This window comes from Agelaius phoeniceus, chromosome 4, assembly GCF_051311805.1.
Source record: "Agelaius phoeniceus isolate bAgePho1 chromosome 4, bAgePho1.hap1, whole genome shotgun sequence".
Taxonomy (NCBI): domain Eukaryota; kingdom Metazoa; phylum Chordata; class Aves; order Passeriformes; family Icteridae; genus Agelaius; species Agelaius phoeniceus.
In genome coordinates this window covers 71883935-71907190 of record NC_135268.1, presented here as the reverse complement: position 1 = coordinate 71907190, position 23256 = coordinate 71883935, and the positions used below count along the sequence as shown (strand labels likewise).

At 58.3% G+C, this 23256-nt stretch overlaps 5 protein-coding genes across 7 annotated transcripts in view; 2 read left to right on the top strand and 3 right to left on the bottom strand.

The window, feature by feature from the left end:
• The first annotated feature begins 4311 nt into the window (after positions 1-4311).
• On the top strand, positions 4312-7591 carry LOC129120710 (vasotocin-neurophysin VT-like). Its single transcript, XM_054633452.2, has 3 exons — positions 4312-4536; positions 6169-6370; positions 7325-7591. Exons 1-3 carry the CDS (start codon positions 4417-4419, stop codon positions 7498-7500), a joined length of 498 nt encoding a protein of 165 aa, XP_054489427.2. The 5' UTR covers positions 4312-4416; the 3' UTR covers positions 7501-7591.
• Positions 7592-10877: 3286 nt separating this feature from the next.
• Positions 10878-12691, top strand: LOC129120633 (neurophysin 1-like). The gene is made up of 3 exons (XM_054633348.2): positions 10878-11035; positions 11411-11612; positions 12511-12691. The coding sequence occupies exons 1-3, from the start codon at positions 10916-10918 to the stop codon at positions 12558-12560; spliced, it is 372 nt and encodes a 123-aa protein (XP_054489323.1). The 5' UTR covers positions 10878-10915; the 3' UTR covers positions 12561-12691.
• A 309-nt stretch (positions 12692-13000) lies between these two features.
• On the bottom strand, positions 13001-16573 carry MRPS26 (mitochondrial ribosomal protein S26). Its single transcript, XM_054633347.2, has 4 exons — positions 16256-16573; positions 14930-15067; positions 13833-13956; positions 13001-13601 (listed from the first exon to the last, which is right to left on the bottom strand). The coding sequence occupies exons 1-4, from the start codon at positions 16540-16542 to the stop codon at positions 13470-13472; spliced, it is 681 nt and encodes a 226-aa protein (XP_054489322.2). The 5' UTR covers positions 16543-16573; the 3' UTR covers positions 13001-13469.
• A 998-nt stretch (positions 16574-17571) lies between these two features.
• Positions 17572-20278, bottom strand: LOC143693996 (progonadoliberin-2). Its single transcript, XM_077177870.1, has 4 exons — positions 20110-20278; positions 18984-19131; positions 18118-18183; positions 17572-17704 (listed from the first exon to the last, which is right to left on the bottom strand). Exons 2-4 carry the CDS (start codon positions 19119-19121, stop codon positions 17684-17686), a joined length of 225 nt encoding a protein of 74 aa, XP_077033985.1. The 5' UTR covers positions 19122-19131; positions 20110-20278; the 3' UTR covers positions 17572-17683.
• A 2084-nt stretch (positions 20279-22362) lies between these two features.
• The window catches only part of PTPRA (protein tyrosine phosphatase receptor type A), a 127449-nt gene continuing 126555 nt past the window's right edge, over positions 22363-23256 (bottom strand). For all 3 annotated transcript variants that reach the window (XM_077177868.1, XM_054633095.2, XM_077177867.1), the window contains one exon: positions 22363-22718. In XM_077177868.1, the coding sequence (XP_077033983.1) occupies positions 22644-22718 (75 nt within the window). In that variant the 3' untranslated portion in view covers positions 22363-22643. The remainder of the gene's footprint in view (positions 22719-23256) is intronic.

Here is a 23256-nt window from a genome sequence, read left to right as displayed (position 1 = left end):
AACATTCCTCTTTTTTTATCCTGATGGAATGTTTGTCACTAAAATCAGTGACATTCATCCCATTTTCCAGCATTTCTCTGCTTTATCCTGGTTGGATGTTGTCACTAAAATCAGTGAAATTCACCCCATTTTCCAACATTCCTCTGGTTTATCCTGGTTGAATGTTGGCACTGCAAATCAGTGAAATTCACCCCATTTTCCATCATTTCTCTGCTTTATCCTGATGGAATGTTTGTCACTAAAATCAGTGAAATTCACCCCATTTTCCAACATTCCTCTGGTTTATCCTGGTTGAATGTTGGCACTGCAAATCAGTGAAATTCACCCCATTTTCCATCATTTCTCTGCTTTATCCTGATGGAATGTTTGTCAGTAAAATCGGTGAAATTCACCCCATTTCCCAGCATTCCAGGTTTATCCAGGTTTGTCACTCTCATTTATCCTGGTGAAACTTTGGCCCTGGGAGCTCTGGTTGCTGCAGCCAAGCTCCATCACCTCCATCCCTTCTCCTGCCTCCAAAAGGGAGACAAAACCTCTCTGGGAAGCTCCCGCTGTTCGTGAAGGAAGGGGGAGGTTCAGCTTGGATATTTGGGAAGATTCCTTCATGGAAAGGTTTTTCCAGCCCTGGGGTGAATTCCCATCCCTGGAGGGGTTTAGAAGCCCTGTGGATGTGGCACTTGGGGACATGGAGGGTGGCCTTGCCAGTGCTGGGGGAATGGCTGGCCTGGATGATCTTGGAGAGCTTTTCCAGCCTCAAAGATTCCATGACCTCCATGGCTGAGCCCCCCTGGCAGCCCCAGCCCCTTTGCTGGTGTGGACAAGAGCTGGGGCCGTGTTTTGGCTGAGCAAGGGGGCAGATTTGAGGCTGCTGCCCCATTCCCAACCCCTTTGGGATTTCCCTCATTCCCGCGGGATGGGGATGGCAGCCACTGACACCCTGCTGTCTGTGTCACTCTGAGCCTCTGGGGGCTCTTAGGGGAGCAGGAGCATCCTCTGGGCAAGAGCAGGGACGTGGCAGAGCAAATCCACGCTGGACACACAGAGCAGGGACCCTGGGGCTGCTGTTGGAGGATTTGGGGTCACACTCTGAGCACCCCCAAGGTCTCATCTGGGGGCAAGGATGGGGATGGGGGCCCAGCAGTACCCAGGGTACCAGGGAGCATCACAGCCCAGCAGGGCTGGCTCTGCCCACCCCTGGCATCCCTAATCCCATCACTCACCCCAGGTGACCCCAATATTTTCCTCCCAAAGCCCCTTTTTTGTGTTTCCCACCCCTTTCCCCCTCCCCTTTCCCACCTCATCCCGCCCTTGATTCCCGTAAGTGATTCCGCGGCTGCGGAGCCTCTGCAACTCGGAAAAAACATTTTATTAACCTTCCTTGACTTTAAAGAGCATAATTACATTTTAATCTCATATTCCTGCGTTATCATTCCAGACACAGAGTCATTTGAATGCAGATCGTTCCCGGCTAATGTAATTTTACGATACAGTAATGAAGAGACGGAGCACGAGCCCCTAACACCCAATTTAGAGCTGACATTTGGGGCTCTTTTAAAGAAAAGTTTTCCCAGCCGGGGGCTTTTTGCGTCCTGCTCGGCCCTGCAACGTAAGAGGGTTTGGGCTCCCGCTGTGCAGGGATGGGTTTGGATGGGGAAATGAGGATGGTGGTGATGATGCCGGTGTTAAATCCCCCACGGGGGTGATTCAGCATCGCGGGGCAAATCTGGGAACTCGCCGCTCCCTCGGTCCCAGCGAGGGCTGAGTCAGGGGCTGTGGCCACCCTCAGCCCCCTCGAGGCGAGGAAATGGCCCTGGTGTCACCCAGCAGAGCCCCAGAGCACGGGATTGTCACCCCCGGGCTGATCCCTGCTCCAAAATCACGGGAGCCCCAGCACCGATGCAGAAAATGCTTCTTCCCCGTGTGCCTCAGTTTCCCTTGGGGTTCAGCCCCTCCAGCATCGCTGCCTGTGGAGCTTTTCAAAGCACTTTGGGACAAACACCAAGGTTTTCCAGGGAGGACTGCAGTGGGATCAACTTTGGGATGCTCAGGCAGAGCAGCCCCATCCCCACCCAGGGCAGCGCCTCTAATTGGGGCTGGGGTGTTTGGCCAGCAGAAAAGGGAGATTAATGAGGGGGACAAAATGAAATGGCCCTGGTGGCACCCAGCAAAGCCCCAAAGCCCGGGACTGTCACCCCCTGGGTTGATCCCTGCTCTAAAATCACCAGGCAGGAGCTGGGAGCCCCAGCACTGATGCATTAAATGCTTCCCCGTGTGCCTCAGTTTCCCCTGGGGGGTGCTCTGGGGTTCAGCCCCCTCCAGCATCGCTTCCTGTGGTACAAACACCAAGGTTTTCCAGGGAGGATTGCAGTGGGATCAACGTTTCCTTTGGCAGAGCAGCCCCTTCCCCACCCAGGGCAGCGCCTCTCATTGGGGCTGGGGTGTTTGTCCAGCAGAAAAGGGAGGTTAATGAGGGGAGAAAATGAGGGAAACTAATGAGGGCAAGGGGAAAAACATGTTCAGCCACCCCAAGTGATTTCCAGACTGATTTTTATGGTTCTCTGCCTCAATTCCCCACCTTATGTGAAGATGAAGATGAAGATGAAACCGCTCCAGAGGTGGGACCAGAGCTGGCAGCACCCCCACATTGTCCAGCCCCTCCCAGCCTCCCCAGACAGACCCTCCTGGCCCCTGTGAGCCAGTCCCAGCATTGTTTGGAGGGGGGGAGAAGCACAGGGTGGATGCTCACAGGCACCAGATTCCTCTCTGCACATTAATTCCACTTTGCTGAGGTTGCCCTGGGTGTAGCTGGAAAAGGGATCTGGGAACAGCAGGGATGTTCATGGCTGGGTGGGGCAGGGGGCTGTGGGTGGTGTTTTTCCTGTGCAGATGTTTCTGACAGCCCATGGGTGACGTGGATGTGCTGGTGCCAACCCCAGAGGTGCCTTTTCTTTTGGTCTCCCCCTCTCCCAGTGCTTTCCCTGCCCTCTGCTTCCTTGGAGAGGAGGGGGAAGAGGCAGGAGAGCTGTGGGTGGCACTGATGGATCACTCTGGGCACAGAGTCCTGCCCTGCACCCCAGTGCTGCAGCCCAGCCCCTGGCTTTGGGGTGTTGGTGTGCACCCAGGGCTCTCTCCCATCCCAACACCATCACTGCCCTCCAGTGTCCCCTCCCAGAGCAGCATCAGTCAAACCAGCATCCCACAGAGCAGCATCCCAAAATCATCATCTCTCCCCAAACCAGCATCCCACAGAGCAGCATCCCAAAATCATCATCTCTCCCCAAACCAGCATCCCACAGAGCAGCATCCCTCCCCAAAGGAGCATCCCAAAAATCAGCATTTCTCCCCAAAGCAGCATCCCAAAAATCAGCATTTCTCCCCAAACCAGCATCCCACAGAGCAGCATCCCTCCCCAAAGCAGCATCCCCAAATCACATCCCTCCCCAGAGCAGCATCCTTCCTGGGCCAGCATGCTCCCAACAAACACCATTTCCCAAACCATCACCCCTTCAGAGCAGCATCCCTTCCAAACCAGCACCTCTCCCAAAATCTGCCTCCTGCCAAGCCAGCATCAATCCCAAACCAGAATCCTCCAGATAAACAACCCTGTCTAAAGCAGCACCTTCCAAACCCTCATCCCTCCCCAAATTAGCATTGCTCCCAGAGCAGCATCCCTCTGAAACCAGCACCTCTCAAAATCTGCATCCATCCCAAACCAGCATCACCTCCAAACCAGCACCCTTCCCAAAATCTGCATCCTTCCCAAAACCACGTCTCCTGAATGAACATCTGTCCCCAAATCCATGTCCCTCCCCAGACTGCATCCCAAAATCCACATCCATCCCAAACCAGCATCACCCCCATACCAAAGCCTTCCCAAAATCTGCATCTTTCCCAAACCCACATCTCCTAAATGAACATCTGTCCCCAAAACCCTCATCCCTCCCCAGACTGCATCCCAAAATCTGCATCTTTCCCAAACCCACATCTCCTAAATGAACATCTGTCCCCAAATCCACGTCCCTCCCCAGAATGGCTCTTCCAAACCCCCATCCCTCCCCAAACCAGACCTTCTGAAGGATCACCTCTCCCTGAACCCTCCCCCAGCCCATCCAGAGCTGGCCCGTGCCCCCTGGAGCAGCCAAGGGTGGGATTCACCAGCCCCCAGTGCTGCTGCTCTGAATCATCTCAGTTGCAGATTTGCTTGGATGCGATTTGGGGAAGGAAAAAAAAAAAAAAAAAAAAAAAAAAAAGAAGAAGAGAGGGATAAAAAAAAAAAAAAAAAGGAAAAACAACAAAAAAACCCAACCCACCCCTCTTCTTCCTCCTCCTCCTCCCCTGGGAAGGGGTGATGGCAGCATAAATAGCGGCTCTCTCAGCACGGGGCCAGACGCAGCCGGAGCAGCTTCCCCTGGCACCATGGCCGAGCCTTCGCTGCCCCTCTCCTTCCTCTGCCTCCTCGCCCTGTCCTCCGCCTGCTACATCCAGAACTGCCCCCGGGGCGGGAAGCGGGCGCTGGCGGACACAGCCCTGCGGCAGGTACGGGATGGGAACCTGGGGAGGGACACGGGGGCTCGGGGGTGCTCCCCCCATCACCGGGAGCAGAGGGGTTTGGGGGTGGCTGGGGACACACCATGGGGCAGTGGCAGGGAACTGACAGCTCCAAAGTGCTGCTGGCACCTGGAGGCTGATGTCCTTTTGTCAAGCTTGGCCACAGCAGAGAATCCTGCTGGGCTGGGGGGAGCAGGACAGGACAGAGCATGGACAGGGGACAGGGAGGTCATGGGGGCCTTGGTCATGGGGACAGGGAGGTCATGGGGACACCCCAAAGCAGGGACACGAGGTCACCAGTGCTGGTGGCAGCGTGGCACCTCCAAAAGCTGTAAGAGGAGCTGCTGGGGAGCTGCTTTCTGTACCCAGAGTGGCTCTGGGGGTCCCTGTCACCTCTGGGCACTGCTGGCTCTGTGTCACCGCTGGCTGTGCCACCCTCTCAGGGGCAGAGGGGGTTTTGGGGTGGCTGGGGACACACCATGGGGCAGTGGTGGAGGAGTGGCAGCTCCAAAGTGCTGCTGGCACCTGGAGACGAGGCTCAGGCTTGGTCACAGCAGAGCCTGGCATAGCACAGCTGCTGGGCTGGGGGGGAACGGGACAGGACAGAGCACGGAGAGGGAACAGGGAGATCATGGGGACACCCCAAAGCAGGGACACGGGGTCACCAGTGCTGGTGGCAGTGTGGCACCTCCAGGAGCTGGAGGAGGAGCTGCTGGGGAGCTGCTTTCTATACCCAGAGTGGCACTGGGGGGTGCAGAAGCTCCCTGTGGGGTTTTTGGGGTGGTGGGGGGGACACACAATGGGGCAGTGACAGAGGAGTGACCCCTCCAAAGTGCTGTTGGTACCTCAAGATGAGGCTCAAGCTTGGCCACAGCAGAGAGTCCTGCTGGGCTGGGGGGCAGCAGGACAGGACAGAGCACGGACAGGGGACAGGGAGGTCATGGGGACCTTGGTCATGGGCACAGGGAGGTCATGGGGGACACCCCAAAGCAGGGACACAAGGCCACCAGTGCTGGTGGCAGCGTGGCACCTCCAGGAGCTGTAAGAGGAGCTGCTGGGGAGCTGCTTTCCTTCCTCCATCCCTTCCCTCTCCATGCCAGAGGGGTTCCCAACGGGACACAGCAGAGCTCAGCAGCACAAAGGGGCTGCCAGACAAGGGCCCCAAGCCCCAGACTCCATCCACAACCTCCACATCTCCATCCACAACCTCCACATCTCCATCCACAGCCTCCACACGTTCCTCCAGCTCCATCCACAATCTCTACATGCTCATCCAGCTCCATCCACAATCTCTACATGCTCATCCAGCTCCATCCACAACCTCCACACATTCATCCAGCTCCGTCCACAACCTCCACACGTTCCTCCAGCTCCATCCATGACCTCCACACGTTCCTCCAGCTCCATTCACAACCTCCACATCTCCATCCAGCTCCATCCACGACCTCCACATGTTCCTCCAGCTCCATCCACAACCCCCACACATTCCTCCAGCTCCATCCACGACCTCCACACGTTCCTCCAGCTCCATCCGCAGGGGTGCATCCCCGTGGGGGTTTCCAGCACCAGGGGGTGCACGAAGGGTTTCTTGGGGGTCACTGAGGCAGCTCCTCCCCGCAGTGCCTGCCCTGCGGTCCCGGCAACAGAGGGAGCTGCTTCGGGCCCGGCATCTGCTGCGCTGCGGAGCTGGGCTGCTACCTGGGCACGGCGGAGACGCGGCGCTGCGCGCAGGAGGAGGCGCTGCCCTCGCCCTGCCAGCCCCAGGGGCAGCCCTGCGGCTCCGGGGGCCGCTGCGCCGCGCCCGGCATCTGCTGCAGCGCCGGTAACCGGGAGAGGGGAGCGCGGGCTGGGAGGGCGCAGGGGGGGCACGGGCAGAGCTCGGCAGCTGATGCAGAGCTGGGGGGGTGGTTGGGTTTTAGGGAGGGGGGGGAAGTGAGGGGTGGAGGGGAAGGGGTGTTGGGAGGTAATTTGGGGATGGGTGGGTTCAGGATGGGTGTAAGGAAGGAGTTGTTCACTGGGAGGATGGGGAGGGTCTGGCACAGGGTGCCCAGAGAAGCTGGGGCTGCCCCTGGATCCCTGGCAGTGCCCAAGGCCAGGCTGGACAGGGCTTGGAGCAGCCTGGGACAGTGGGAGGTGTCCCTGCCATGGCAGGGGGTGGCACTGGATGGGATTTAAGGTCCCTTCCCAAACCATTCCATCACTCTGTGGTCTCAAGACGTGACTTTTCTCAGTTTTACCCCAATTCCCTCTCTGGGCAGGGTTAGGTGGGATTGGGAATTAGGAATTGTTCCCTGGGAGGGTGGGGAGGGCCTGGCACAGGGTGCCCAGAGCAGCTGTGGCTGTCCCTGGATCCCTGGCAGTGCCCAAGGCCAGGCTGGACAGAGCTTGGAGCAGCCTGGGATAGTGGAAGGTGTCCCTGCCCATGACACAAGATCTTCTTTAAAGGTCCCTTCCAACCCAAACCATTCTGACTCTAAAGGATTGGACTCTCAGCCCTTTCCTGACCCACCCTGAGCTTTTCCTGGCCAGCACAGCCTCCCTGATGTGCCAGAAACCCCATCCCTGCTCCCTGCTTAACAGGAGACATAAAGCGATGAAGTGACAAAGATCAGGTTTGCCTGGGGGTTCGTTAGCAGGGGAAGGAGCTGAACCATCATTTTCGGGGTACAAACTGTGCTGAGCCCCCAGGCTGCCACCAACCCTTCCCCCAGCCGAAAACACCCCTCGGTGATCCCAAATTACCCGTGCCACGGCCGCCTTTTGCTTCCCTCGGCAGAGACGTGCACCATGGACAGCGCCTGCCTGGACGAGGGCGGCGAGGGCGCTCAGGAGGCGTCGGAGGAGAAGAACCTGACGCTGCTGGATGGCTCGGCCGGAGATCTGCTCCTCAAGCTCATGCACTTGGCAAACCGGCAGCAGCAGCAGCAGCAGGGCAAGCACCCCCTGCTCTGAGCCAGGGCGTGGGGAGCCCCCCCTTACCCCGCAGACCCCCCCAGCTCGGCTCTGTACATACCTGACCCAATAAAAGCCCTCGTGCACTGTGGTGGCCTCGTCCTGGGCACTGGGGGTGGCTCCTGGGGGCTCCAGGATGTGGCTGGGGCTCAGGATGGGGCTGCTGGAGGCTCTTTTGTCCCCAGATCCAGGGGATGTGGCTGGGGCTCAGGATGGGGCTGCTGGAGGCTCTTTTGTCCCCAGATCCTCACAGAGTGCAGGTGGTTTGGCTGGGCTGGGTGCAGGATTTGGGCTCTGTCCTTTTAGCTCCCAGCCAGAGCTGGAATTTGGGATGTGGCCATGGAGCCCCACCCTGCAGCACCCCCAGCCCCAGGGGACTGGGCACAGCTGGGATGTGTCACTGTCACCTTACCTTGTGGCCAAGCCCCTCTTTGGGGCAGATTCAGGGCCTCGCTGCCTTCAGCAATCAGCACAGCATCTATTAAAAATGATAAAAAGGAAGGAAAAGGAAAAATCACCCCAAATCCCTCAAGGGCAGAGAGCTTTGGGCTCCCAGCTCCAAACCCCCCCCTCCAGGGCTGGTTTCATCTTTCCCCATCCCCTCTGGACACCCCCAGGGATGATCAGTCCCCATTATCCCACAGTCACCCCCAGGATTTGGGGTATCCCAAGCCTCTCCCGGCTCTCTTACCCTGCAGGGTCCTGGCTCCGAGGTCTCTCCAGGCTGGCACTGGCCAGGGCACAGGGGACAGCTCGTCCTTTATAGTGTCCCTGAGGGAGGTGGCACCTCCCGGGAGGTGGAGCTCCCTGACTCCGGCGGGATCCATCCTGCCCCGGCAGCTCCCTGTGCCCCCAGGGGATGCAGGATTGATCCAGGACCTCCAGGATTGATCCAGGATCTGCAGGATTGATCCAGGACCTCCAGGATTGATCCAGGACCTCCAGGATTGATCCAGGACCTGCAGGATCGATCCAGGGGATGCAGGATCGATCCAGGACCTGCAGGATCGATCCAGGACCTCCAGGATTGATCCAGGACCTCCAGGATTGATCCAGGGGATGCAGGATCGATCCAGGACCTCCAGGATTGATCCAGGGGATGCAGGATCGATCCAGAACCTGCAGGATCGATCCAGGGGATGCAGGATCGATCCAGGACCTGCAGGATCAATCCAGGACCTGCAGGATCGATCCAGGACCTCCAGGATTGATCCAGGACCTGCAGGATTGATCCAGGACCTGCAGGATTGATCCAGGACCTGCAGGATCGATCCAGGACCTGCAGGATTGATCCAGGACCTTCAGGATCGATCCAGGACCTCCAGGACTGATCCAGGACCCACAGGATTGATCCAGGACCTTCAGGGTTGATCCAGGGGATGCAGGATCAATCCAGGACCTTCAGGATTGATCAAGGACCTCCAGGATTGATCCAGGGGATGCAGGATCAATCCAGGACCTGCAGGATTGATCCAGGACCTCCAGGATCGATCCAGGGGATGCAGGATCAATCCAGGACCTGCAGGTTTGATCCAGGACCTCCAGGATCGATCCAGGACCTGCAGGATTGATCCAGGACCTGCTTCCCACAGCCAGCACCTGATCCCAGCCCTGGGGAAGGGGGACAACCCCAAATCACCCCAAAATCATTGGGAAAGGAGTGACACCAGTGTGGATGGGGACTCCAAGCTGGGGTGAGGGAATTAGGCTTCCAGCCCAGCTCCAGCACTCAGATTTTCCAAGATGCAGGATATGAACCCCCAACATTCCTGCAGCAGTGGGAATGAGTGGCTGAGCTGGGAATGCTCTGTCTGATGAACACCTCAAAATCAGACAAAAATTAAGTCCCCAAAAACCACCAGGGGCTGATAACTGGGGTTTTGCCCACTTTTCTACCTGAGACACATCCTGCAGGGGTCTGGGCATGAGGGCTCTGGGATGAGAATTCCCTCCCTCCATCCTGTGCTGCAGCCGGAGCTGAGCTGCTGGGACAGCTGAGCCCCATTTCCAAGCCATTTCCATGGATCCCAGTGCCTGCCTTGTCCCCAGGGACTGGCACTGACCCAGGCTGGGTGACAGGGACCTGGCTGCCCTTGTGCCAGCCTCGCTAAGTGGTGGATTTTGAAGCAAGCCAGAGGGACAGGAAAAGGTCATGGCTGTCCGGCTCTGGGCTGCCTAATTCCCAATTAAGGCAGTGCAAGGTAATGATCTCAGTGGACGCCAAGGTTTGTCCACAGCAGGGAAATTTATTCAAGCTGGAAGCTCCTAATTGGGATAAGGAAGGCAAGGGGCCGGGGTGAGCAGGACCTTGGGTGGTTGCGTCAGCCTTCGGCCTCATCCTCAGCGCTGCTTCTCAGGGAGGAGGAGGGGGAGGCTTTGTCTGCTGGTGATGGGGCTCAGGACACCAGCCTGAATCCCTGTGTGCAGCTCCAAGGAGAAGCAGTGGGGGAATTTGGGGTCTCAGGCCTTTGCCTGGGAAGTTTGGTGTTCTCAGGTGGCTTTGGAGCTGTTGGATGAGCATGGGTGGGGATGGGCAGGTGTCACTTATCCCAGAGAGGGATGAGCCCAGTGCTGAGCATCCCCCAAAGGCCAGGGCCAACAAGGACATTCCCATGGCTGATCCCAGAGGATATGGGGTTGCTTCCTCCCACCCAAAGGGATTTGAAGCCAAGGGAAGCACACACCCTTCTCACCCCACTCCTGGGTGGACACATCCCACCTGCAGCTGCCTTCCTTCATCCCTTCCCTCTCCAGAGGGGTTCCCAACAGGACACAGCAGAGCTCAGCAGCCCAAAGGGGCTGCCAGACAAGGGCCCCGAGTCCCAGACTCCATCCACAACCTCCACATCTCCATCCACCTCCATCCACAGCCTCCAGACATCCATCCAGCTCCATCCACAACCTCCACATGTTCCTCCACCTCCATCCACAACCTCCAGACATCCATCCAACTCCATCCGTAACCTCCACACATCCATCCAGCTCCATCCATGACCTCCACACATTCCTCCAGCTCCATCCACAACCTCCACACGTTCCTCCAGCTCCATCCACAACCTCCACACATTCCTCCAGCTCCATCCACAACCTCCAGACATCCATCCAGCTCCATCCACAACCTCCACACATCCATCCAGCTCCATCCACAACCTCCACACATCCATCCAGCTCCATCCACAACCTCCACACGTCCCTGCCAGACTCATCACTGAGGAGAAAACCAGCACCTTGTCCTTGACCTCACGTCCTCGACCTCTGGCTATTAGCCGAGCCCTGTGCTGTGGGAAGCAATGCCTTGTGGTTTTTAAGGAACACTGGTGACGCCGGTGCCAGAATCCCTAAGCAGGAGCCAGGACTATAAATACAGGGCCAGCAGTTGGGATGAGCAGCCACAAATCGCCCCTGTCCCGCTGCCATGTCCTGCAAGGCTCTGGCTCTCTGCCTCCTGGGGCTCCTGACTATTTCCTCTGCTTGCTACATCCAGAACTGCCCCATCGGGGGCAAACGAGCTGTGCTGGACATGGACATCAGGAAGGTAAGTCCTGGGGGGGCTTGGAGCACTCCCAACCCCATCTTTACCTGTTGCTTTGATTTTTAAAAGATTTTTTAAGTTTTCTGATGTTTACATTCTTGTAACAAATTTTTTTCACTCACTTTTTGTAAATAACTGATTGTTTTGCATTTTTTTATGGAGGAGGAGAAATTTGATAGACCGTTGGTTTGTTTAGTGTCATTGGAGAGGTGGCACTGTCACCCTCCAATTTATTGTTACTTTTAGAAACTTATGTTAGAGTCAGAAAATGAACTTTTCTTCACTTTGAGAGCAGCGGTGTGTGCTCTCGTGTTGTTTCATGTCCTACAGTGACATTTCCCTTCTCCCAACCTTCTCCCCGCCCCGTTCCCCGAGCAGTGCCTGCCCTGCGGTCCCCGGAACAAGGGCCACTGCTTCGGGCCCAACATCTGCTGCGGGGAGGAGCTGGGCTGCTACATCGGCACCTCGGAGGCGCTGCGCTGCCAGGAGGAAAACTTCCTGCCCACGCCCTGCGAGTCTGGACGCAAACCCTGCGGCTCCGGGGGGAGCTGCGCCGCTCCCGGCATCTGCTGCAGCACCGGTGAGGGCGGCACGGCGTCCCGGGATTGCTGTCCCGAGGCCTCGCACAGCCGGGAGGGAATTCAGGGTTCCATAGAATAGTGGGAGATGGGAGGATGCCCAAGGGATTCTTTGTCTCATCCGCGTGTCCAGCCAGGGCATGCCCCAGGACCAGTCCAGACCGCAGGGAAGGGATGAGAGAGTGGGAGGGTTTGGGACAGAGGGAAACAGACAGCAAAAAAATTTTGGGGGCTGAGCAAGTGCAGGAGCCACGTCCCCTCCTGCTCTCATCAGTTTTCCCTCAAAATCCCACCCTCCTCCCTAAATTAAACTAGCAGGGATCTGCTGTAAATCCTGGAAAGCACCAGAGAATGGAACGAGCAGGAGCTCATTAAACCCCAGTGCCAGGGGGTCTCTGGGGGCTGGTTTTGGGGGTTCTCTGGATGTTTGGGGGATTTCTGGGGGCTGCTTTGGCGGGTTCCTGGGGGCTATTTTAGGGATCCCTGGGAGCTGGTTTGGGGAGTCCTTGAGGGCTGGTTTTGGATGTTGTTTCAGGGATCTCTGGGAGCTGGTTCAGAGGGTCCCTGGGGGCTGGTTTTGGGGGTTCCTGGGGGCTGGTTCAGAAGGTCCCTGGGGGCTATTTCAGGGATGTCTGGGAGCTGTTTTGGAAGTCCCTGGGAGTTCAGGGATCTCTAGGAGCTGGTACAGAGTCCCTGGGCGCTGCTTTTGGGAGGTTCCTGGGGGCTGTTTTGGGGATCTCTGGGAGATGGTTTGGGGAGTCTTTGAGGGCTGTTTTTTGGGGTTCCTGAGGGTTGTTTCAGGGATCTCTAGGAGCTGTTTCAGGGATCCCTGGGGCCTGTTTTGGAGGGTCCCTGGGGTCTGGTGGGTGCTGCCTGGTTTCACACCCTGTCTCCCCTCAGAGGGCTGTGGCACTGACTCATCCTGTGACCAGGAGCTGCTGTTTGTGTAGCCCAGCCAGGAGAGAACCTGCAGGATCCTGCATCCATCGCTGTCCCAGCCCCAACCCAGGCTGTGACTCAGACTCGAAGTGATGAGCTTTGAGCTTAATTAGAAATAAAACTTGGACAGAAAAACAACCCAGCCACAAGTCTGTGGGTTTTGTGTACTCGTCTGGTTGAGGTGCAGCCTCGGGAGAAGATTACACTTTTAGGAGGTAAAAAGTGAGGGTTTCAGGTCAATGAACTGAGGGAGAGGGACCTGCAGGCCATGGCTGAACCACAGCAAACTCCAGGCTCAGCCCAAAACCAGAAGTTTTAGGACAAAGCTGACAGGCTGCCAGACCCCAGCAACCTAGAACACCCAAAGTCATTACAATTTTATCTATACCTTCAGTAGTGATGAGTAAATTAAGCCTAAAAGGAGGAATAATGAGACACCAGAAATCCTGGATCATTCAGACACATTTTCCTATTCAGCCACACCAAGGGATGTGCAAAGGAGGGTTTGAAGTGTGAAATCAGGATTACAATTAATTCCTTCCCCCAACAACAAAAAAAAGGGAAGGTCAGTGTTTCCTACAAATTCATTCAGCCCTCCTTTGCCTTTGGAAGCATCCAGAGGAGCTGACAGCGAGGAGCTGAGCCAGGCTCTGCCTCGGGAGTGCTCTGCTCCTCCCCACATGCCGTGTGTGAAGGCAGCAGGGATCCAAACACGTGGGAGGTGGGATCACAGGCACAGCAACAGGGCTGAGCCAGGCTGCTGGAGCCTCCAAGACTCCCCTCACCCCCTTTCCCGCAGGCGTTAACCCTTTGGAGGCAGCACAGCCAGACCCCTTCTGCACCACTTCTGTGGCCAATTTATACATTCCAAGGAAGGATCTGTGTGCTCTGGGGGGCTCTGGACACCAGAGCCAGGGCTGCTATGAGAGCACCGTGCGCCTGACGATGCGCCCGTCCTTGTCGATGGCGAAGTTGTAATTCCGGGGGTTGTCCAGGCACTCCTCGATCCGAGCCTCCAGGTTCTCGGGGGTGATGAAGTTTTTGGCTTCCTCCTGAAGCAAAGGACAAGGATTGTCCCCCTCAGGATTATCCCAGCCTGTTCCCAGAGCTCTGGCTCGAGCTCTCTCTCATCCACGCGCTGTCAACACCCCTGGAAGGTGCTGGCGCTTGTGTTCCCAGCTGCCAGCTGAGAAATGGGTGGCAAACAAGCCCACGGCTCCCACATGGCTCCCTGGCAGGGAATTCTGGCAAGCTGCTCCCCAGGAGGCACCAGCTGCTCTTACCTGCAGCTGGAGAACCTCCTTCTCCTTCTCCTCCAGGAAAGCCTCCATTTTCCTGGCCTGTTTCTCTGCAATCTCTGACTTCCTCCTCTTCTGCTCCTCCTCTTCTTTCCTGAGTCTCTCCTCTCTGCCAGACAGAAAGGAAAATGTCATGGAGGAGGTGACACATCCCACCCAGAGCACCTTGACTTGGCCCTCAGCAGCAGAAGGCACAGGAACCACGAGAGCTGCACAGGCAGATTTATTTAAAAAGGCCAGGGTGGGAAAGGCTGGGTCCTCTTGTCCTCTGCTCCCAGGCTGCCAGGAAGCAGATTCTGGCCCATGCTGGCTGCACCCTCCTGTCAGGAGGACAGGTGGACAGTGACAAGGTCTCCCTTGAGCCTCCTTCTGCCCAGGCTGAGCCCCCACAGCTGCTCCTACCAGGACTTGAGTTCCAGACCCTTCCCCAACTTTGCTGCCTTTCCCTGGAACACTCCAGCATCTCCACATCCTTCCTAAACTGGGGGGCCCAGAACTGGACACGGCACTCGAGGTGTGGCCTCACCAGTGCTGAGCACAGGGGAAGAATCCTTTCCCTGCTCCTGCTGGCCACACCATTCCTGATGCAGGCCAGGAGCCTTCTTGGCCACCTGGGCACTCTGCTGGCTCATGTCCAGCCTGCTGTCCATCTGTCCCCCAGGTCCCTTTCTGCCTGGCTGCTGGCCAGCCCCTCTGTCCCCAGGGGTTGTTGTGGCCAAAGTGCAGCACCCCACACTTGGACTTGTTATCCCTCATTTCCTTGGATTCAGCCCCTGGATCCAGCCTGTGCAGAGCTCTCCTGCCCTGCAGCACACCCACACTCACACCCAGCTCAGTGTCACCTGCAAATCTGCTGGTGGTGAACTCAATCCCCTCATGGAGATCATCAGCAAAGACATCAAACAGGGCTGGGGACACCTCAGGACACCTCTGCTGTGACCATTCCCCACTGGGCCTGGCCATGAACCAGTTCCTAACCCAGGAAATGACCCTGCCCAAGCTTCTCTGTGCCCAGCTGTGCCTGAGCAGAGGCCAAAGCCGGCAGGGCAGTGCCCCCCGTGCCCTGCAGGGGCCGTGCTGACCTGCGGGCCCTCTGCCGGGCGTTCTCCTCCTCGTTCCAGGCCATCAGCCGCCGGTGCTCCTCCAGCTCCTCCGGCGAGCCCTCGGCAGCCAGGCGCTCCTCCCTCTTCTTCTGCAGCACCTCGGCCCTGAACTCCGCCCTGCAGGGCCGGGGGAGGGCCTCAGCTCCTGCCCGGGGCTGGCAGCACAGCCCACAGCAGAGCCAGCCCCAGCACCCTGATTGCTCCCAGTGCCACCATTCTCACTCTTCCCTGCCCCTCATCAGTCCAAACCGTCCCACCCTTTCCCACTCCCCGGTATCCCAGATCTCCCTGCTCCCCTTACAAAGTGCCCCACAGCCACCCCTCCACTGCCCCACTGTCCATCAGAGCGGCCCCAAATGGCCACAAGGCCACACTCCAGTGCCTCACAACCCCATATCCAGCCTCCCACCCCACAGCCAGCCCCACAACCCTCTCTTGTTCTACATCAGCCCCATATCCAGCACTTCATTCATCCTCCAACTCCATCCCCAGAGCCACAGCCACACCCAACCTTCCCCTGCCCCACAGCAGCCTCACAGCCCTACACCTGTCCCCCTGCCCCCCAGCCAGTCCTGTACCCAATCCAGGCAACCCCCAAAAACCCCACACCCAGCCCCTGCCCCAAACCCAGCCCTTCAACCCCCCCTGCCTCACAGCCGCTCCCTTTCCCAAACCCACAACCACCCCCAGCCCCATAACCAGTCCCTTACTCAAACCCACAACCACCCCCAGCCCCATAACCAGTCCCTTACTCAAACCCACAACCACTCCCAGCCCCATAACCAGTCCCTTACTCAAACCCACAACCACCCCCAGCCCTCCTCAGCCTCATAACCAGTCCCGACCTTCCCCTGGCAGTCCCTTACCCAATCCCACAACCACCCCCAGCCCCATAACTAGTCCTGACCTCCCCCTGCCCAATAACCAGTCCCTAACCCAAACCCACAGCCCTCCCCAGCCCCATAACCAGTCCCGACCTTCCCCTGCCCCACAGCCAGTCCTTTATCCAAGGAAGGCTGGGTAAACAACCACTCCCAGCCCCATAACCAGTCCCTAACCCAAACCCACAGCCCTCCCCAGCCCCATAACCAGTCCTGACCTTCCCCTGCCCCATAACCAGTCCCTAACCCAAACCCACAACCACCCCCAGCCCCACAGCTGGTCCCTAACCCAAACCCACAAGCACCCCCAGTCCCACAACCAGGCCCAGCCCAGCCCATGTCCGACCCTCCCTGCCCCACAGCCGCCCCCATCTCCACGGGCACAGCCCAGCCCTGCCCTGCCCCACAGCCCTATCCCCGGTACCGGAGGGCGCTGAGAACCAGCCGGTACTGTCGGTACCGCTCCTGCACCACCAGCAGCTCCTCGGGGTCCACGGGCGGCGGCAGCTTCACCCGGCCCGCCTTGGACTTGGCGGGGGGGTCGTGCCGGGTCTTGCGGCCCCGCGCCGGCACCGCCCGCGGGGCCCAGGCGGGGCAGAGCCCCGGGGAGAGGCCGGGGCCGAGCCCTGGGCAGGGGCCGGGGCCCAGCGCGGCCGCCAGCCCCGGGAGCGGGACGGGCCCCGGGCGGCAGCGCCTCAGCGCCCGCAGCATGGCGGCGCCTGAGGAACCGCGCGGCGCGGAGAGTGACGTCACATCTGTGCGCGGCGTCACAGGGAGGGGAGCGGGGTATGATGGGAAATGGAGTTCGGGAGGGGAGCGGGACACGGACACGGACAGCCAGGGGACAGGGACAGCCAGGGGACAGGGACACCCTACACGGGACAGGGACAGCCAGGAGACACGGACATCCGTGAGGCGGGGACACCCGTGGGACAGTGACACCCTACACGGGATAGGGACAGCTGTAGGACATGGACATCGGCAGGGATAGGGACACTACACGGGACAGCGACAGCCAGGGGACACGGGCATCCGTGGGGCGAGGGACACCCTACACGGGACAGGGACAGCCAAGGGAGACACGGACATCATGGGGCAGGGACACCCTACACGGGACAGGGACACCCTGCAAGGGACAGGGGCTGCCGTGGGACACGGATATCTGTGGGACACACGGACACTGGCGGGGATAGGGACACTCTCTACGGGATAGGGACAGCCAGGGAGAGCCAAGGGACACGGACATTCGTGGGGCAGTGACACCCTACACGGGGACAGGGAAATCTGTGGGACACGGACACCGGCGGGGACAAGGAGACCCGTGGTACAAGGACAGCGGCGGGGACAGTGACACCCTATAGGGGACAGAGACATCCGTGGGACACGGGCACCTAGGGGCCAGGGACACCGGTGGGACACGGACACCGGCGGGGATAGGGACACCCTATACGGGACAAGGACAGGGAGGGGACACGGACATTCGTGGGGCAGGAACATCCTGCACGGGACAGGGACACCCGTAGGACACGGGACAGCCCTGGGGACAGGGACCAACCCCACAGGACACGGCACCCCAAAATCGGACACGCGCCCCCGCGGGACACGAATTCCCCACCCAAGGATCCCAAGGAACGCGCCCCCTGCCGCCCACGGGACACGGCATCCCCCTGGGGACACAACCCCGCCCGCCCACGGCACCGCAGCCCCAAGGGACACCGCTGTCCCCACTGTCCCCATGCCGCCCCCCCGAGCCCCCCTCCATCACCATCACTGCTCACACATCCCCCCCAGCCCCTTTATTCCCCACAGGGGGGTCCCGGTTCGCTCCCGCGGGGGGGTTCGGTGCCTCCGGTCAGGGACGCAGGGCCGGGGGCTGCGGGAGAGGGGCGGGGGGACCGGTCAGTGCCGGTCCCGGGGACCCCCAGCACCCCCAGGATGGGTCAGACCCGGTCCCGGGGACCCCCCAGCACCTCCAGGATGGGTCAGACCCCGTCCCGGAGAACCCCAGGACCCCCAGGATGGGTCAGTGCCGGTCCCGGGGACCCCCAGGACCCCCAGGATGGGTCAGACCCCGTCCCGGAGAACCCCAGGACCCCCAGGATGGGTCAGTGCCGGTCCCGGGGACATCCCCCCAGCACCCCCAGGACCTCCAGGATTGGTCAATCCCGGAGCCGGGGACCCCCAGGATGGGTCAGTCCCGGTCTTGGGGACCCCCCAGCACCCCTAGGATGGGTCAGACCCGATCCCGGGGACCCCCCAGGACCCCCCAGCCCCGCTCCCGCTCACCAGCAGCGGCTCCTCCCGCCGGGGGGGACACGGGAGGGGACGGCAGCGCCCGAGAGGGGACGGGACCTGCGGGAGGAGGGGGGAAAAAAGGGGGAAAAGCAGCCGGGATTGGGGGGGATCACCCCGCGGGTGGGGGGAATTCCAGGGTGGATAAAGTGCGGGAGATTCGGGGAGGGAGGGAAATGGGAGGGGAAGATAAGCACGGGAAAAGGGATGGTCTCGGGGGGGATCATTCAGGGAGGGGGATAAACTGAGGGGGTGATAAAACTGGATAACAACTCAGGGAGAGAGATAAACTGAGGGATTTTAGCCCGTGGGGGTGATAAACCTGGATAATTTAAGGAGGGGGCTAACCTGGGGGGGTGATAAATTCGGATAACTCAGAGAGGGGGAAAACCTGGGGGGATAAACCCGGATAATTCAGGGAGGGGAAAAACCCGGGGTGATTATAGCCCGCGGGGGTGATAAACCTGGATAATTCAGAGAGGAGAATAACCCAGAGTGATAAACCCGGATCATTTAGGGAGGGGGATAACCTGGGGATGCTGATAAACCCGGATAATTCAGGGAGGGGGATAAACCGGGGGATTTTAGCCCGTGGGGTTTAACCTGGGGCAGAGATAAATCCAAGAACGCAGCGGGGGGACAATCGCGGGACGGGGACACAATTACGAGGGGACACAATTCAGGGAGGATAATTTGGGGCGGTGTAACTCGGGCAGGGATAATCCAGAGGGATTTTAACCCCAGGACAGGGTGGCGGGGGGGACACAAACCCTGGGCAGGAGGGACACAGGCGGGGTGGGCATCACCCCGGGAGGGACGGGGATGACCCGCAGGGGGGTGACCCGCGGGGGACGCCCTACCTGGAGGTCGCTGGGGGTGCGGAGGTCCCGTTTGCCCCCCGGGTACCATCCGTGGGACCAGTGCTGGCCGCGGGCGCGGGGCAGGGCGCAGCTGAGCAGCAGCAGCGCCAGCAGCAGCAGCGACCCGCGGGGTGCCATGGCCGGGGGGCTGCGGGGACACAGTGGCACTGTCCCACCGGCAGCTGCTCCGGGGACACCCCCGGGGGGCTGCGGGACGGCTGAGCAGCCGCGGGTGCTGCCTGGGGTGGTTTGGGGTCGGTAGGAGCACAGGGGATGGGGGGTGGGGATGGAGATGCAGAGGGGGTGAGCACCCATGGGTGGGTTTGGGATGGGTTTGGGATGCAGATGCAGAGGGGATCAGCACCTATGGGTGGGTTTGGGATGGGTTTGGGATGCAGATGCAGAGGGGATCAGCACCCATGGGTGGGTTTGGGATGCAGATCCAGAGGGGATCAGCACCCATGGGTGGGTTTGGGATGCAGATCCAGAGGGGATCAGCACCCATGGGTGGGTTTGGGATGGGTTTGGGACGCAGATGCTGGAAAGGATGACCCAGCTCTCTTTGGGGTGAGTTTAGGATGGAGATCCAGAGGGAATGAGCACCCATGGGTGGGTTTGAGATGGAGATCCAGAGGGAATGACCCAGCTCTCTTTGGAGTGTGTTTAGGATGGAGATGCAAAGGGGATGAGCACCCATGGGTGGGTTTGGGATGGAAAAGCAGAGGGGATGAGCACCCATGGGTGGGTTTGGGGCTGGAGATGCAGAGGGGATGAGGACCCATGGGTGTGTTTGGGATGGAGATGCAGAGGGGATGAGCACCCATGGATGGGTTTGGGATGCAGATCCCGAGGGGGTGAGCACCCATGGGTGGGTTTGGGGCTGGAGATGCAGAGGGGATGAGCACCCATGGGTGGGTTCGGGATGCAGATCCCGAGGGGATGAGCACCCATGGGTGCCCTTTGGGGCTGGGAAGCCGGGGGGGCTCAGCACCCCGGGGTACTGCTGGGCTTTGGATCCAGCATGGACACTCCCCCCACCCCCCCAGCCCCATTTGGGGTCTGATTTGGGGCAAGCAGGACCCCCCAACCCGGGGCCCAGCCCGTGCCGTGGCCGGGGCAGCCTCACCTGGGCGGGGGCCGGAGGTGCCGGTGCTGGCAGTGGCGGTGACAGTGGCGGTGACAGCGGCGGTGGTGGCAGCGGCCGGCAGGGCAGGCACCGCTATTTGAAGGGCTCGGTGACAGTGACGTCGGCCCGGCCACCGTTCCCCCGGGGGACAGTGACCTCGCTGATGGCATCGGCCTCCCCGTGCCTCCTTCCCCCCAAATGCCCCTGGCACCACAGAACAGCACCCTGAGAGCCCTTTTTGGGGATTCTGCCATGGGGACCCCCCAGAAGGGGCTCATTTCCCATTTGCTGGCAGCTGGGAAAGGGATGGATGCAGATTGTCCCTCTGCAGCTCCAGGGATGCTCTTGTTGAAAGGAGGTGAGCAAATTCCCCATGCCTCAGTTTCCCAGCCCCCATTTCCTTGGTTCTCCCCCCATTTCAAATCTGTCACCCCCAAAGTGGGGCTGGATGCTGGCAGTGGCCATGGAGCCCACAACTCCCAGCTCAGGAAGGGGATTTAGGCAGGATCTGGCCCTGGATTATCTCCAGCAGCTGCTCATCTCTCTGATATTTGCAGTTGGATGCAGGATGGGGCCAGGGCAGATGCTGTGGCAAAAGCTCAAGGCAGCTCCTGGCGCCCCAAAATTTCCTCAAACCCCCTGAGGTCCTGGTAAGGAAGGAAAAAAGGGGAAATGGAGGGACTTGTTGGGGTGGTCCATGTTCCTGGGTGGAGCACCTGTGGGGACAAATGAATCCCCCCCTGTTCAAGGAGGGTCCCCATTTCTTTGGGGTCACCAGATTTATTTCTGAGTGTGACTGACAGCCCTGGCCCAAAGCCCCAGAATTTAGGAGTTGGAATTTATTGGCAATGGGGTGAAGTTGGAGCTCGTGAGGGGTACCAGGTGATGCAGTGGGGATGATGGCAGCAGCAAAACAACTTTTTTTGGGGGTGTTTTGGGTGGCTGAGGGTGCCCCCTTGCCTGTGGGCCTCCACTGAATCCTGCCTGGATGGAAAAAGCTGAAAAAACTTGGATACTCTGACTCCTGGGCTGTTCTTACCCAGAATTTCCTAGATTTCAACCCCATATCCTGAGTCTAGAACATCCCTGTCAATATTCCTGGGCCCTGCCACCCACCCTGTGCTCCCCAGCACTGTTTGGGGTGCCCAGAGAAATCCTTGGGGTGAAGCCTCTGCTCCAAACCAGTTCTCCCAGTGCCTGCAGAGGGGATGGAGCTCCCCCATTAACCTGGCCATGGTGCCCCTGAGTGCAGGAGGAACAAGGAAGGTGCTTCCTCAGCCTCTCTTCATAAGAAAAATATTAAAATTATCAATATTAACCTGTTTTTTACTAATATACAAGTGCTGCACCCCTGCTCCTCAGGATATTTCTCGAGCCTTTGGATTCTTCTTGAAAGGGAACAGGCCTGCAGTGGGGATTTGGGAAAAATCCTGCCCTGGGAGGGTGGGCAGACCCTGGCACAGGGGGTCCAGAGAAGCCACGGCTGCCCCTGGATCCCTGGAATGCCCAAGGCCAGGTTGGATGAGGTTTGGAGAGATCTGGGATAGTGGAAGGTGTCCCTGTCATGGATATTGGATTGGATATTCTATGAGATCTCTCAGAGTGCCAGGAAAAATAATCTGACATCTCCTCCAGCAGCTGGGGATGGAGCTCAGCTGGTGCCAAGAGCCCCAGCAGGGATGGCAGTGAGCACCCTCAGCTCAGGGCCACAGGACCAGCCCCAATCCCTGCTCTAAAGTCCAGCTCCAAACACACACAGACCTTTCCTTCAGGGAGCAAAAATCCTTTTGGTTTTCTGGGCTTTGCTTTTTTGGGCTTTGCTTTTTTGAGGTTGAAATCCCAACATTTGGGTGCTGCTGTGTGGCAATTACAGTTTCCAAACCAGCAGTACATGGTGGCCTGACCCTGAGGGAGGAAAGTATTTTAGCTTTTGGTACAAAAATGAGGGTATTTATATATAAACACACACACAGAATGAGCTTTTTTTTTTTTTTTTCTCCTTATTTTTTTTTTTTAGAGCTGACCAGCAGAAAAATGTGAAACCATTTCCCTGCAGGTTTGGAAAAGCTTGTGCTGGTGGGGTTGTGGTGGTGGAGGGGGTTTAGGTTTTGTTTCAGATGAGATCCAGGATATCTTTCTTTCCTTTTTTTTTAAAAAGGTTTTACTCCCTCAAGAAAAAAAAAAAAAAAAAAAGATTTACAAACAAAATAACAGCCTGTATCAACTCTCCAGAAGAGAGATGGTATGACAATATTAATCCAAACATCAAGCTATTTAATTCCCCAATAAAACATTGGAAAAAAAGGAGCCAACAGTATCTGCACTAACACTTTGCTACATATAAAATCTCCAGCTAATATGAAGCTTATGGTACCAACCTCTAAAACAGTTAAGATATATACACATAGGTTTTGTTTTTGTTTTGTTTGGGGGGGTATATTAACAAACAGAATATTACAAAATATTAAAGAAGGCAACTCTTCTGTCATTTGTTTCAGGGAGGGTGGGTGTGGATTTTTTGTTCCTGTTTTTCTTCACTTGAAGTTGGCGTAGTCTGAGAAGGCGTCGATGTATTCCTGCACCACCTTGTAGCAGAATTCGTACTGTTCCTGTGGGATTTCAGAGAGAACAGGCTCACAGCAGGAAAATCCACACCTCAGACAGCACCTGAGGCTTGGGCAGGTGTCCAGAGCAGGTCCCACCTCCCTGTGACCCCCAAACCCTTCCTGGGGTACTCATGGCCAAAGAAATTCTGCTTTCCCCTTCCTGCTCTGAGGCTCTGTTTGGACCCCAAACGACTTTTCTCCTAAAACCCTGAGCAAACCCCTCTTGCAAGACCTCACCCAGCCCCAACTCTACCAATGTGCAGGGTTCCACAGCCACTCCAGGGCACTTTTGCAGGAGTTTCAGCTCATTCATGTATGGACTGTGGCTGAGGATGTGCCCAAGGAGGTTCCTACAACTTCTGTCAGTGCTTAGAAGGCACTTGGTGCCTTAACAAGAGGAAGGGGAGACAGCTCCTGGCCCACCCTCACAGAATCATGGATCCTAGAATGGTTTGGGTTGGAAGGAACCTTGAGGATGACCTTGCTCCAACCCCCTGCCATGGTCAGGGACACCTTCCACTGTCCCAGGTTGCTCCAAGCC